Genomic DNA, 15,688 nt, shown 5'->3' with positions numbered 1-15,688 from the left:
TCTCAGACTAATTTACCCCAAGGGGAGTGCGCTCTCTGCAGAAAGGGCATGGTGAACATGTAACTTAAATAAAATGCAAGCAGAGAGGTACATCTGCTACCATGAAGTATTTCCTAAGGAGAAATCCAGCCAACACTGTCCTGTTTCCAGTTCTCTGGGTGCTTTTTTTACCACCTCCACCACCTGCATCCCCCAATTCCAATCCTGCCTGGCATCACAGGCACTGAAGCAAGGGTTTGTTCCATGGCGCTGCCTTTCCCTGCCTCCTTCCCTTCTCCCACTTAAGATGCCATGGTGGCCTGTCTGACTCCTAGTGTTAATATGGGGTGCCCAGATCCATAATGGTACACAATGTAAAGTGAATGTCTCTGGGTAGACAGCAATAATAATTAGCTGTCATGATGTGAGGAAAGGATAATCCATGCCATTGAGTTAACAATCACTCACGCAACACACATGGATTTTAACTAATCTTAATTTGGAAGAAAAATAACAATTCTAAATATATCAAATAGCTTCTTTTCACAGCAACCTGCTGCAGTGTTTATCTCTAGCTTCCAGCACATGCAAGTTATTTCGCTTCTCTCACTGGCAGTTTTACCATTTAAAAGGCCAAACTGAACATTCATGGAGCAGGGGTTGCAGTTTAATCCTCTATTTGACAGGGAGACACACACACACACCATCCTCTCCTCCACCGCATATACCAAGTTCAAGTACATGAAGTACAGAATAGAGCTTTGGTGACAGAGCTGAATATCTGTGGGTTTCATGCAATATTGTCTGCAGCCTTTGCAGCAATGAACACAGCTGCCCAATGAATTTCGACACTGGCTTGGCCACAAACGTCCGGAATTTCACAAATGCTTCCCTGCCACTCTGTGACCCTTAATGTTGGTTAGCACCGGGAGAGTTCCAGGAGCTGTACAGAACACAAAAATAAGACAATCCTTCCCCTCAGGTCCTGCATCCTAAGCATGAAGACATACAATTTGAGCGGTCACACGATACAATTTTTGCCAGGCTGCACTATTTGCGGAATGGCAGACAGGGAATTGCATCTTTGAATGTTTCCCTCTGTTTAAAAAAGCTACCTGCATTCGCATGTCAGGTAGGAAAAGAAAGCAGCCAGAGGCTGCTCCAACAACTGTGGTCCAACAGAGAATGGTCCACATTGTCATGTGCTGTCACATCATTCCTGGGGACAACTTTCCTGCGGGCTCTTGACACTGGGCCAGCTGCAACTTTAAGAACTAGCAGCAGCTGCAGTCAGAACCCTGATTTTTGTTTGCTTGTTTCTTTCTTTGTTTTAATTGCATGTAAGCTGCTTTGAAAGGCCTTGGCCTGAAAGGAAGTATGCAAATAAAGCAAATACAACAACAAACAATAGAACCCGTTCCTCTGATAGATTAATTCTGCATTTAAGGTGAGATTTTGCTTATTTGCATGCTTTTTATTCAGACAGTGAGATTCCCCATCTGAGGTGTGAAATGGCATAGTCCAGAAAAACAGCCCCATGCCGCTGCTTAGCTCTAAGTTACGGGGACAGAATAAGAATGGAGGGAGGGGGAGAGGATTGGCACTGGTTGTAGACTGGGATGAAGATGGCTGACCACTGCAGATGACTGCACCAAATAAGAGGCAACATAATAATAGTACTTAGCAATAATATCTAGCGATTAAGAACATCCAAAGCATCTCACATTCTTTCAGAATCCTTACAACAGCTCTATAAAACAGGCCAGCATGCTCATCACCCAGTCGCAGATGGAGAGTTGAAGCTTAGAGTTGTGGCTTGTCTAAGGAACATAGGAACATTAGAAGCTACCTTATACGATGTCAGACCAGTGGTCTATTTAGCTCACTATTGTCTACACTGATTGGCAATGAATCTCCAAAGTTTCAAGTAGAAGTCTCTCCCAGACCTACCTGGAGATGCCAGGAACTTTCTACATGCAAATCACTTGCTTTACAACTGAGCTATAGCCTCATCTCATTTTGAGGCTTCGGGGCTGAAACAATATTTGAACAAGGGCCTTCTCAACTCACAGCTCATACACTTAGCCACTACAATACAGCAGCCCTCTTACAAAGTAAGGATGTGCACAGAATGGGATCTGTGTTCCGTTCCAAGCTCGGAATGGAACACAAATGCCCGGTCAAGCTGGTGGTTCCGATGAAACGAAATCTGAATGTTCACGTGTTCTGAGCACTCTGAGTGCCATTTTGGAGGCCTGATTTTCCCTTGCTGGCTGCTTTTGGCACTGGCTTCTGATTGGCTTGCCATCTCCTTGCTTCTTGGTTGGCTTGTTATGATACAAATCAAGTTTGGTCTGACACCCTTCTTATGTTTAAGTCTTTGTTGTAAAGACCAAGAGCTCAACATTAATGTTGGATACAAAAGGAAGGCGGTACAAAAACCTGAAGAGAGATGTTTTCAAAGCACCGGAGGAAAAGATGGATTCAGCAGCAGAAAGCCATGGAGAGGCATTCCAGAACCTGTGTCTGGAGGATAGGAAGCTGAGCTACAAAATGCATTTCTCATGCTCACTGCAAATCAGTGACATATGTGCATGTATATATGGATATTAAAACAGAGAGAGAGAGAGAGAGAGAGAGAGAGAGAGAGAGAGAGAGAGAGAGAGAGAGAGAGAGAGAGAGCAAATCATAACAGCTCTCTAAACTACTGAAATGTTATTATAGGGACATTTGGCTACTGAGTGATGGTGAAGAGGCATTTGCAGTGAGGTGGCCCAATTTAAAAGAAAAGCAGTCCAGGCATATTGCCCATATGCAGGTTTCCACACTAATTCACAGTGCAAATGGTCTGAAATTTTGGATTTTAAAAATGTTCATATTTTATAACAGGAAATACTGAAATGGTCATAATTCATGTTTTTGACCATGTGAATGTCCACACATGTATTTATATTTTTGTTAAAACATAATGGTTGATGCTCAAAACTACCTATGGCCTTGTCGCTTCTCTTACTGATTACTGCAGCATGGTTTATGTGGGGCTAGCCTTGAAGACCCTTCAGAAATTCCAAATGGTACAGAATGTGGCAAGAATCTTGACAAGTTCAATACATTTTGAGCACACTGTACTGCTACTGTTCCGGCTGCCCTGGCTACCACTGTGTTGCTCAGCATGATTCAAGCTGCTGTTTTGACCTTTAAAGTCCTATACAGTTATTTGTATAACCAAGTGGGCCAAGTTATTTTCTCCTGCCCGACTCTGCCCATCCTTTAAGATATTATAGAGAGCCCACTTGCATGTCCCACCATCCTCTGAAGCTCAATTGGTGACAACTCATCAGCGAGCCTTCTTAGTGATAGTCCACTCTCTGGAACTCCCTGTCACTTGATCTTCAGTGGCAGGGAGTTCCAGAGAGCTTGAACTTTCCCTGGCAATCTGAAAATGCTTTTATTTCAGCTGGTCTTTCCCAGTATCTCATAATCTGCCCCACTGGTGGTTTGTTTTCACCCCTTTCTGCAATTGTGGTGGAGATGATACAAGAGGCATATAGATACAGAGTAATATGGGGTGGGAGCAGTGTTCCCTATAACAGGGATTCCCAGATGTGGTTGACTACAATTCCCATAATCCCCAGCCAAAGGCCACTGCATTTGGGGATGATGTGAGTTGTACTCGACAACTTCTGGGAATCCTTGCTACATGGAACACCGAGTGGGAGCTATACATATTTCTATGCCCCTGACCATGTGCCACATGAAAATGCACCACCACTAATAAGTAGTGCTGAATAACTAAAATACTGTTGTGCTCTTCAGATTTGCCTTGGAAAGCCACAAGTTTCAGAAGCACTGCCAACCAGTATTATCAGGCTTTGAAAAGTTGGCACTCTGATCCCTTGAATATCATTGTCCCCATCTTTCCTTTGGACTAGAAGCATCATTTCACAGATCAACATTATGCCTCCAAATCTTTTGGATGTCCCCACCTACTTGGGAGTAAAAAAAGGCAAAATATTCTAGGCAAGAAATCATACTGACAAACAAGCCTCACATACCTTGCAGCATCCTGCTGGCATTTTACACACCATGGGCACCTGCTGCATGCACCTAACACACACTGTGCAAATGCCGAAATTGCGCAAGGGAGTTGCATGATCACACAGCCATTGTTTCCAATGGCCATGCAACTGCACAACTTCCTTGCACAGTTTCAACATTCGCACAAGTTATTCTTGCACAACTTGTATTAGGAACATGCAGCAGTGCTCGTGTTGCACAAAACACCCATGGGACCCTGCGTGCTATATCAGCCAAAGACATAAAGGAATTAGAAAGAAGGAAGTATTTCCTACAAAGAAAACACAAAAGGATTTGGGGCCTTCTAGTTGTAGGGGGGAAAGGCAGCATGATAGAGCAAAAATTAAGCATGGTTTGGATAAAGTAGATACAGATCCCGCTCCATACACACACACACACACACCGCTTCTTTCATATCATTGGACCACCCAGTGAAATTAGTAGGCAAATTCAAGACAGACAAAAGAAAGTGTTTCATACAATATGTAATAAGAATAAGACTAATATTTATATACCGCTTTTCAACATAAGTTCTCAAAGCACATAGATATAAACAAATCAATAAAATGGCTCCTTGTCCCCAAAGGGCTCACAATCTAAAAAAGAAACACAAGATAGACACCTGCAATAGCTAGGGGTGTGCACAGAGCCAGTTCCATGCACACTCGGGAGGCAGGGAGGCTTTAAGGCTCGGGGCTTTTACCTCCTCCGCTGTGTTTCCCCCTCCGGTGCTGCTTTAAAAACCACTGGCGCGGGGCGGCTGTATACCCTCTTGCCGCTCCAGTCAATGTAAAACCAGAAGTGGCAGGTGTGCATAAGTGTCTTAAAACAGATTTTTAAAATTATTATTTTTATTATTATTATTATTTTAAAATTTAAGATCTTTTTTTCTTTTAAAATAGTTTGGTTAAGAGTAACCATGCTTGGATACAAGCGTTCACAAATTAACTCTTAAAACAATATCAGTGGCTTTCTAGCAAGTATACTGCATTAAGACTTGCTATGTAAATAAAAACTATGGGGGAAATACCTTTTTGAGATCACGTGTTATGAATGTGGCACAATATAGGTCTTAGAACATTGTCATTATGGTCCGGATCCTGAGGCCAGAGACTGGCAAATTAGCACAGGGCCCGGGATCCAGCCCCTGCAGAAGATGTCATCCTGTAAATTAAGAGGATCATCTGCTCGGCTCATCTGAATGATCTTGTATACGATTTTTATGGTTTTTGTTGTAAATGAACACAGCGTTTCCCAACCAGTGTGCTCCGAGACACTGGCCGGTATGCCATGGCTTACTTGCTCTAGGACAGGTCCTAAAGCAGAGGGCATAAACTCCCCACTTTTGAAGTGGAACTGCCCACAATGCACTGGGAAGGACTGTCCTTCTCATTGCATAAGCAAGCAAGTTTAAGCTCAGTCTCCACATTAGGAGCTGCCTCACTCCCGTATGCACCAGAAGTGACTAATGCTTCCTGGTGCATTATGGGGTGAATCGGCTTCAGGCGGAGACACAGGAGCCGGCTAGGAATAAGAATAAACATTATATCAGGATCAAGAGGAAGAAGAAAGCGAAAATAAATAAAAAAATTAAAAAAAAAATTAAAACTGTGGCAGCTTTGCCAGCACAAAAACAAAAGGGGCGGGGGGGCAGTGTGTTCCTATAGATATAAATAATGTAAGTTTGCATAATTTCATGGAGGAGAGGTCTATCAATGGCTACTAGACGGACGGCTATAGGCCACCTCTAGCCTCAAAGGCAGGATGCCTCTGAGTACCAGTTGCAGGGGAGTGACAACAGGAGAAAGGGCATGCCCTCAACTCCTGCCTGTGGCTTCCAGCGGCATCTGGTGGGCCACTGTGTGAAACAGGATGCTGGACTAGATGGGCCTTGGGCCTGATACAGCAGGGCTGTTCTTATAAGTGTGCCTCAGGATGAAAAAGGATGGTAAACACTGAATTCACATGTTGATTCCAGTTATCCAGTCAGTACACACTGTTGTTTGGAAACATGAAATACCGCTGGAATCTTGATTTTTAAGACACCCTTTTTTCTTGGCGATCTTAAAAGACCTGGCTTAAATCAATCCACCCTGTCTATAATGCTGGGGTTGTCTTGGGTTATCATGCTGTACAGTACAATTAAACAGTACACCCCTTCCTGTGCATTTCTTTGCTAGCACGTTAAATCTTTGGGCAGTTCCATCATATTTTCACTGAGCTTCTGGTCAGTGATGTACTGGCTATTTGTAACCAAGTCACAGAACAACAGTAAGTGGCTCCTAGTGCAATCGCTCTGTTAGAAATCCTACAGTAACAAATGAATAATGCTGTACCGACGAGTTATAAACTACAGCCTTCTGCTTCCTGCAGCTTCAAAGAAGAGGAGCCACAGAGTCTTCCGGGTTAAAAAGAAAATGAAAAAGATTCAACATGGGATAAAGGTGTATATCTGACACAAAATGGCAACTCTTAAAACAGACAAATTGGAGCCTTCGGAGCCCTCATACAACCAAAAGGGGGGATATAAATGTTGACTTACATACATATTTATGGAAGGTAAATCGCAGATCATCATAAATTAGGATAATACTTCTATGAAGGGACCCTACCTTCAAATGTGGGCTCCTTAATGGAAAAACTGGGCATTAGTTTTGGCCTTGACAACATTCATACCTTCTCCATCATTAGACTCACAACAGCTTCACAACTGGTAAGAACTTGTAGAGATACTGGAGGCTTCAGCAGCCCTTGCTTGTTAAACAGAGCTTGGGGTGGGTGTGGAGGGAGACAATAACAGCATGACCTAGGCGTGAGGTGAGCCTGGCGGGTCCCTACAAATCTTCCCTGCCAAGGCCAGGTCAAGGCTTTTTACTACCCCGGGGATGGCAGTAAAGATATCCCCACATAAACTATGGACACATCAGACTACACACACATACACACACAGCTAGCACTGAGAAACCTGGGACACGCTCAGTTTTGAGGGGGCAGACCACGCGGAAAGAGACACGAGAGCCTGGGCTGCGTCTGGTGCAACAGATGCCCCTTGAATTATGCCACCCTAGGCAGCTGCCTAATATGCCTGTATGGTCAGCCAGTCCTGTTCCCCGCTTTCCTTGTCCTCTCACAGGTCTGGCCTGCCCAATCCAAGAGAAAGCAGCCAGGCAGCAATGTCTTAAACCAAGCCCAGTGCTTGGACGTACCTTGGCCAGGCACAGGCTATAGTACTGCGGTCAAGGCACTCAAGATTCACCAGTTATTCTGAGTGAAAATAGAAGGGTGCGATAAGTAGCTTCAGCCACTCCAAGGGCAATGGCATATTTCAGGGGCCCAGAATCAGAGAGCCAGCGATTTCTGTTTTCCCCCCTCTTCAAATGTAAAGACTCAATTATCTTTGAACAGCTTGCTCTACACATGAATTGACACATTTATTTTACAATAAATAAGTGAAAGTTATCTATGTTTCTTTTACTGTTAATCTACACACAAAGAAATAATAAACAGAGCTTGTCTACAAAAATGCTACGGCTGCAGTCCTCAGAATTCAATTAAGCTAAAATAATTAATGCTTCCGCCATATTAAATTACTTTTACACATTTGAGCCACTGAAGTTCTCCCCCCCCCCACCCTTTATTCTTTAATCTTTATTTCTCTTCTTTTTTCATTCTTTTTTTTTTTAAATTTGTTTCAAAGTACTGGGGGAGGCAGAGAAAAAAAGGGTTGGGGGGGATAAAATATAAAGATGAGCGTGGTTTGCAGTTCAAATGTAATAGTCTCCTTTTAGCTGACATAGCATGTCGACTGTTTTGTGCCTTTGATTAAAATAACATTTTAAATGCTTTGAACAAACATATCTCCCCCATTCTTCTAAAGGATTATTTTACATATTTTTTAGTGGAATAAAGAAATTTTCATTCTTCCTGTCACAGCACAGAAAAAGCTAAGAATATCTTTCGTCGCATAGAAATATTGTAGGCTGTTGCATTATTACCAAAAAGAGAGAGAGAGAGAGAGAGAGAAGGGGAGGGAGGGAGAGAGAGAGCGAGAGAGAGAGAGAGGGAGGAGGTGGGAGGGTGGGGTGGGGAGAAAGCAGCCTTAGAGATTAAGTTTCCCTTTTATGAAATCGTATTTAGTCTCTTTTTTTAACAAATCTAACAACAATGCTCTACAGCCTCTCACTGGGAAATACCTTTAATGTTAAATACAGATTCTGATTTTCTTGGCTAATGCAGAAAGCCCTTCTATTGAAATATAAATAAGGGGCTTGGTATATCCCACTAAAGCCTTTTCAGTGAATGACTTCTGTGGGTTGTTTTTTCCATGGCTACCCTCCATGGCTGTAATATGAAGCTTTTATCCTACTATTGAAAACTATCCTCTGCTATTTAAAAAAGAGGAAGGAAAGAAATGAAAGGAGAGGGGACAGTGAGCAAAACCCCTAAACCAAAATAGATGGACACTACAAGCCTCTTCCCCGCTCTAAGAGTTCAATCCCTAATTTGAGAAAGCCTTATTACTGCCATATTAACTGGGGAGTTCCTATCCTGCATCAAGAAAAGAAAAAAATCCATTCAAACGAACCGCCCATTTTACTTTATTTTATTTGCAGATTCAAAATCTCCAGCTCATTTTCATTTGATCTTTGGGTTTGCACGAAGAAAGATTAAGAGCTCCAGCTCGACGCTTTCTTTTTTGGTGCGATTATTATCATTATTTCTTTTGCCTATGTCTGAACGACTTCAAAAAAAAAAACACCAAAAGCACCACCAGCAGATTTGTCATGCCAGAAGCGAAAGTATGCTAGAAACGACCTGAACAGCACTGCCAAGGCAACCTGGATGGGGATGGAGATGGGGAAGGGGGTCTGGGAGTTCCAGGGAATATCCGGCTACCTGAATTTAAATGCCAGAGAAATGTTCATCACTATGATGGCTGGTAGTATACAGAGGGTGGACTTGTAATCCATTGCAAGGACCCATGGTATGTGTGCACATGCACTCACATGCTCAGCTTCACACACACACACACACACACTCAACTTTTACTTTACTTTATTAAATTTACAGTCATTGACCAAGACACACACACACTCTCTCAACCCTCACCAAACCAGCATCCCCTCGTTCAGCATTCTACATGTCCCCGCAGGAATAAATGGCAACCATTCACTTGTACAAGAAACAGTAAAGGAATTGACTGGAGGGTTCACTCTGCGGTGGGAACTAAACCTGCTTGCACTCACGACGAACCTGGCCATTATAACCAAGCCTGCTCCTATCTGCACAGCCTCATCCTGCATATTCTTCTTTGACACATCAGAATGGGATAGAATTGTGGACAACGGCTTTAATATATACGTGGGTGTGATTTTACAGGGTGAATTCACAGGAAAGGGTGGGTGACCTCATCCCGTTTGGTATCACATTTTCTCCTGCAATGCAACTGATGGCCAACTCCCAGAATGTGACGAGGACGTTCAAACATCGCACCAAGGCCCATGACTCGGATTACTGTGCGACAAATGCAGCCATCATACCATGGCTCAGTTGTGTGTAAAACAGCTACTATTGCTTCTTGGAGGGCTAAGCACACTCTGCACCAAAAAAAGGAAAATGTCTGCAGTACGGTATTCCAAAATCTGTGCCAATTAAGTAAGCAGATATTTGCTTGCGGTGTGCAATTTATTTTCCGCTGCTAATCACGGGAAGGGACAAAAGGCAGGGCAGGGTGCTACGGTCTCTGCCTTCGACTACCAGAAATGCTACTCACGCCCACCTCTATCTTCTGAGGTTTCACCAAACATTCAAAAGGCATCCCCACTTCTGAAAAACTGGGACAAGTTCCAGAACCTGACTCACCACCATATGCGAAGAACACAGAGGAGTCTGGGTACTAAGCCGCAGCCCTCAAATCAATTACATCACTCGGTAACGCTGCAACGAATCTGATAACTTCTGTCTGATACCCAAGCATTTGGAGATGGTAGCCTAAGGGTGGATCCACACAACCACTTTTCCCCACTGCAACATAAATCTGTGCCCATCCAGTGGTACCTTATATGTAACTAAGTTAGGAGGTGTTTTACTATTCTATGAGGTTCCTTGGAGTGCCACTGATAGGCCAGTGTCCTGATTCCAGTATGGCAGCTTCTGTTATTTCCACATCTTATGGTCTCACTTCAAGAGGCATAGCTGAAGGCCCACTATTAAGCCTTTCTTTCCAATTGTGAGTTTTAGAAACTCTATGGAGAAAAAATACAATTGCTGCCCTTCCCTGAAAGCCAAATTAGAATTTAACATTGTTTTTAAATTTTAAACTATTTTAGTGTTTTAATGTTTTAATCTTGTTATAATTTGTGTTGTTTTACTGTAAACCTCCCAGAGATGTGAGTTTGGGGCAGTAAATAACTAACTAACTAACTGATTGACTAAATAAAATTATAGGGCTTTGCGTTTACCGAGTGGTAAAGGGAACCTAATCTCACCTTCCTAAAAATTCCAAAAAATAATAATAATAATAATCCTGTGCTCCAGCATTACAGGAAAATTCACACAGCTCAAGTGTTTGTGCTTCTTGCCAAAATAAGTTTGGGTTAGTTTCAGTTTGGGTTGAGGCCAGGAGAGTTTTCTACGCCATCCAGTGCTAAAAAAAAGTCCTCTAGACTTATGTGTCGTGGGAGAAAATCTCTCAGAGTAGTTCAACCAGGTGGATACAAGCCCTTTCTCTTATGTCCCTATAATGAGACCGGCAGTGGTCTGCTGAGTAAGTGCTGGATTCAGATACTGAAGGTTGCCTTCAGCTGCAGCTTTAACCTACACATCCAATTTCACCAAATGTCCAAGTGCTTTAGAATTGAAAATACAGTCTACTTGTCAACTTGTGACCTCAGTCCAGCTCATGCTCCTTTTCCCCTTCTGACATAAACTAATTTTGGGGACGAAGCATTTGCAGGATGCTGCTCTTTTGTTCCAAGCTCAGAAACATTTGGGGCACATGGAATCAGGAAACCCCAACACCAGTGAGATCAGCCCTACCCAACGCAGAAGCACCAGACACTCAGATTTACAAGCACATTGTTTTAAGTTTTGGATTAAGCTGTCTACCACATGAGCCTAACCAGTTTTAGTTTCAACCAGTTTAACTATGGTGAACCTCTAGCAACACAGATGATCAGAATCCTCTCCTTTGGTTCCTATCAGAGGTCTAGAAGATCTCTAGAACCCAGTGTTCATTTGGGGAAAGCCAAGCAAGTTACACATTTTTTGTGCTTGTAGTCCAAATATCCCTGGTATTTACTCAGGCCCAAAGGCCTCGTCCTGTTCAAGCCATCTACATGTTTCCTCCTGTGTCGTACTTGAGGTTTCAGGGAAGGGGGGCAGGGCTGCATAGCACTGCACATACAAAGTGACTGCATCTACGTTAGTGGTCAATCTGAGCTACCTCATGATTTAGCCAAGTCTTATCTTCTTACCTAGTCCAGACATGAGTCTGTCAGGCTCTACCTTGGCACTCAGAGCTGGCATTTGCCCTAAGGAGAAAAGCTAGGCTAGATTAGACTGTGGGAAGCTACCTCAACCGCTCCTCTCAAGTTCTCTAGCTAAAGCCTGAGTATAGTAAGACGACACCGTCCTCCTCTGGTAGCTACGTATATTTAAAGTTCAAAGGAGAGATCTGCCACATGAATGTCTCTGAAACTGGGTCTTATGTTTTGTCTGTGTGGGCCCTTCCAAATGTGGAATGTGAAGGAATTCAGCACTTCCATCCCAGACCACAATGGTCCATGCCAGACCATGCAGCTGACAAACTATCAGGAAGAGGCCAGGGTGGACTGGACTGGACAATCCAAGCGGCCTGGTTCCCCAGTAAGCATGAGGCAGGCAGGCACCTTTGTGGTACAGTGGAGTATCGGCTGCTCCTCAATAGCATACCCATGCTTTCCAGCAGAACATCATAGTTGCCAAATGGGAACCCAGGAATATTTCATGTCCTTTACCCTACTCTAGTTTTTATCTCTCAGATATCCACAATCAGGTCTGCAACGGGCCTTCATTAACGAATAAACTCGACCCTCCACAGAACAGGATCAACGGAGGCCTTCAAGTAAGAGGTTGCTACGGTTTTATGAACGTTTCATTGATTACTTTAAAAAGTCTTAAACTCTCAGGAATTTTAAAAAGGATCTATCCCGTTTTTAAAGAAAAAGGGGGAGGGAGGGGGGGCAGGCTTCCTCCACAGTTGACTTAATATAAAACATGCTATACCTGCAATGTTCTCCTGCTTGGGGCAAATTCCTTTCGTAGGCGTGAGAAGACGGTCTTCTTCATCGGGTGTGACTTGGATCCCGATTTCCACTGGCTCTGACACTTTCCTGAGCTCGGAGCGCGATGAAGGGGGAGGACTGCTCTTATCCAGGTTCTTTTCGTAGCAGGCACCACCCGCGCCATTGCACTGCTTCTTCTTGTGCTCTATAAAAACCAAGATGTCTCCCAGGGGGAAGTTCATCTGACACTGTCCACAGGTTAATAGGTCAGGGTCTGCTCCGCCCGCCGTAATGCTGAGCCCAAGTGGCTCTCCTATCGCCAGGTTCTCATCCTCGTGGCTGATGGCCGTTTCCACATGGTCAGCCTCTGCTTTATGTGGGTAAGCAAAGAGAGAGACAGAGACAGAGAGAGAGAGAGAGAGAGAGAGAGAGAGAAGGGTCAGGGAGAAGGGGAAGAAAGAAAGAAAGAAAAACAAGGAGAAGAATTGAGAGCAAATTTGCTTAAATATCCATACACATGAATTAGAACAGGATTCCCCCCCCCCCCAAGCCTGATAGCATCTTTGCTCTATTCCCCTCCCTCCTCATCTCCACAAGCAATTTAAATAGATTTTGCAACCAAGCCTGTCTATGAAAGAAAATAAGAGGCAGATCTGATATGGCTTTCATGGCTTTTTCTTTCCAACTGTCCTGCAGCAATGCACTAACAACACTACAAACGTGTTACAATTGCCTTTAGAACCATAACCAGCAGGATCCAGAGGACCTTGTGATGGTCCAGCTATGGAGTGACCCTAGACTCAACCTCAGTTCCTTCTTCTATACCAGGTGTTGTCAGCCTTAACAAGCGTGCCCCTTCTGTCTCAAAGCTTCAGATCGGGTACCCCCCCCACACACACACATATATACACACAAATTTAAATGCTACAGTTATAAGAGGCTACTTTAGTCAATGGCTTGATAGTGAGTAAGTGACTCGAAATGAGACAGGCAGCAGATGAATCAGGGGTCCAAGGGCATGCGCCCCCCCTGTGCTCCATATACACTCCACCTCACAAGTACCCAGGAATCAGGTACCCCTGGCTGAAAATTCCTGTTCTATACAATGGAGACAATATGGATCTGTCAGCGTTGTTGTGGAAACAAACACCTTAAGATGCATCTTAAGATGCACCTTGCATCTTAAAAAAAATAACACCACAAAAGAACTCATTTTGCAAACATGTCTCCTACAGGTTGTTTTTTTTTTAATTATTATTTGTACAGACCTCTGGGACTGTCCCTATGTCTCGTTCTACCATGGTGTCATTTAGAATTTGGCACATCTTTGTGTGCCTCTCCTCCCACCAGAAAACTGTATTTTATCAGATGCACCCAGAACTGCTGTCAGCCCCAGCCCAGTCTGTAAAGGGTCTTTTGGAAGAACTAACCATGCAGGATTGGGGCCACCAATCTAGCCTCAAGGTTGCAAGGAAGCAAGTGATCACTAGTATGGTCCAAAGAGCATGAGAAGGCTTTTAGCAAAAAAGGAAGCACCTGCTCAAAAAAGACACCGCGATAAAACTGTGCTGCACGGAGCCTCAATGGAATAAGTAAGGCAGCTCTGCTGTTGCACAATTCTCATTCATTTGCAACTTGAGATACATGGGAGCATATGAAGCAGCATTATACAGAGTCAGTTCAGTAGTACATCTAGCTCAGGATTGTCTATTCTGGCCGGCTGCAGCTCTCCAAGGATGAAGGCAGGGGGTCTTTTCAACTACTTCTTGGCATCCTTTGGCCAGGTTCAGACATCACACTCCACCATGATTCAAGCATGAATTAACATGACTCTCAGGAGCCTCAGATTTGCACCTTTTCCTTTCCCCTTTGTGGGCAAGGGAAGAGGATTTTAAACACCTGATCCTGACTAAATCCTGCTTTGACATTCTGGCTTGTTCACAAATTATGTTTTGAACAGGCTGCGATTTCCTGGATCCAGATGCAACTCAAGAACCTGGTTTGTTTTAAACCAGAACCCGAAGTTGCACATTTCCTCCCCACATGTGCAAAGATTCTAAGGAGCCCAAGGTTCACAACAACAATACTAGACCGTGATTTAAAATAACATGTGAACTCAGCCGTTAACTGGGGATGCCAGGGATTAAACCTGGGACCTTCTGCATATAAAGAATGTTCTCTGCCACTGAGCTGTGGTTTATCCCAGATCAGAAGTAGGCAACTCTGGCTCTCCAAGTGCTGCTGAACTACAACTCCTATCATCCCCAGCTGCAATTTATTCTGGCTGGGGATGATTATGGGGATTATAGTTCAGCAATAGCTGGAGTCTGGAGAGCCAAGGCTGCCTACCCCATGCTCTAGATAGTTTGAGTCCAAAGCGCACAGCAAACTCACTGGACACGCGAGCATCTCACAAAAGCAGTTTGGCCCTTTTGTTGACCAATCGTGCTCAACTCCTGTCCTACTTTTTTTCATCTGTGTGTGAATGAGTTTTGTTCTGGGCAGCAGTATCAAGGCAGTGTGCACATGTGCATTCAGAGCGGGGCCTTCATGATTCAGCCTGAGCGGGATCTAAAATTAACTGAGTGGACATTTAAAAAAACATGTGAGCACATGCACACGCGCACGCCTTAGAGGGAACACTGCTCCCAAAGTGACCAGAGAAGATGGGAGCCATATTGTCTCCAGTAATGGCCCCCTAGTAGCCACTTAATGGTGCAGCAGGGAAATGACTTGACTAGCAAGCCAGAGGTTGCCGGTTCGAATCCCTGCTGCTATGCTTCCTGGACTATAGGAAACTCCTATATCAGGCAACAGTGATATAGGAAGATGCTGAAAGGCATCGTCTCATATTGCGTGGGAGGAGGCAATGGTAAACCCCTCCTGTATTCTACCAAAGAAAACCACAGGGCTCTGTGGGCACTAGGAGTTGACACCGACTCGACGGCACACTTTACTAATGGCCCCCTAGGCCTGCCTCTCCTCATGGTGAGAGAGAACTCAGGCAGAGAGAGTCTTTTCATTACTACTACCAGGAAGGTGGCAGAAACATGGCCCGAGGCTGGCTTTTACTAGGAGGGCAAGGCCAGCTTAGAGAACAAGCCCTTGCAATTGCCAGCATACACAACCTCCAGACTGGCAGGAGTGGCAGAGACTGCGGGGCTTGCCCTGGGTGGGGAGAAAGAGACTCGTTCAACCCTCACCCCCGCAAGCAAACATGACTGAACCAGCGGAGATGCAGTCAGTGACAGAGCACCTGCTTTGCATGCAAAAGGGCTCAGGCCCGGCTCCCGGCATCAGAAGGCAGGGCTGGGAAAGACTCCTGCCTGAAACCTTGGAGAAGCCACTGCCAATTAGCACAGACCTGA

General features: G+C 44.3%; 1 protein-coding gene across 18 annotated transcripts in view; it reads right to left on the bottom strand.

Moving 5' to 3' along the window:
• BCL11B (BCL11 transcription factor B) overlaps positions 1 to 15,688 on the bottom strand; it is a 196,143-nt gene that overhangs the window by 161,377 nt on the left and 19,078 nt on the right. For 11 of the 18 annotated variants that reach the window (XM_053261170.1, XM_053261244.1, XM_053261205.1 and 8 more), the window contains one exon: positions 12,322 to 12,690. The exons of 1 other annotated variant lie outside the window; for it this stretch is intronic. In XM_053261170.1, coding sequence (XP_053117145.1) covers positions 12,322 to 12,690 — 369 coding nt within the window. The remainder of the gene's footprint in view (positions 1 to 12,321; positions 12,691 to 15,688) is intronic. 6 more of the 18 variants (XM_053261180.1, XM_053261252.1, XM_053261222.1 and 3 more) reach the window with 1 other exon arrangement.

Source organism: Hemicordylus capensis, chromosome 1 (assembly GCF_027244095.1).
Source record: "Hemicordylus capensis ecotype Gifberg chromosome 1, rHemCap1.1.pri, whole genome shotgun sequence".
NCBI lineage: Eukaryota > Metazoa > Chordata > Lepidosauria > Squamata > Cordylidae > Hemicordylus > Hemicordylus capensis.
Note: the sequence above shows the minus strand (reverse complement) of the source record. Positions and strands in the feature narration are given on the sequence as shown.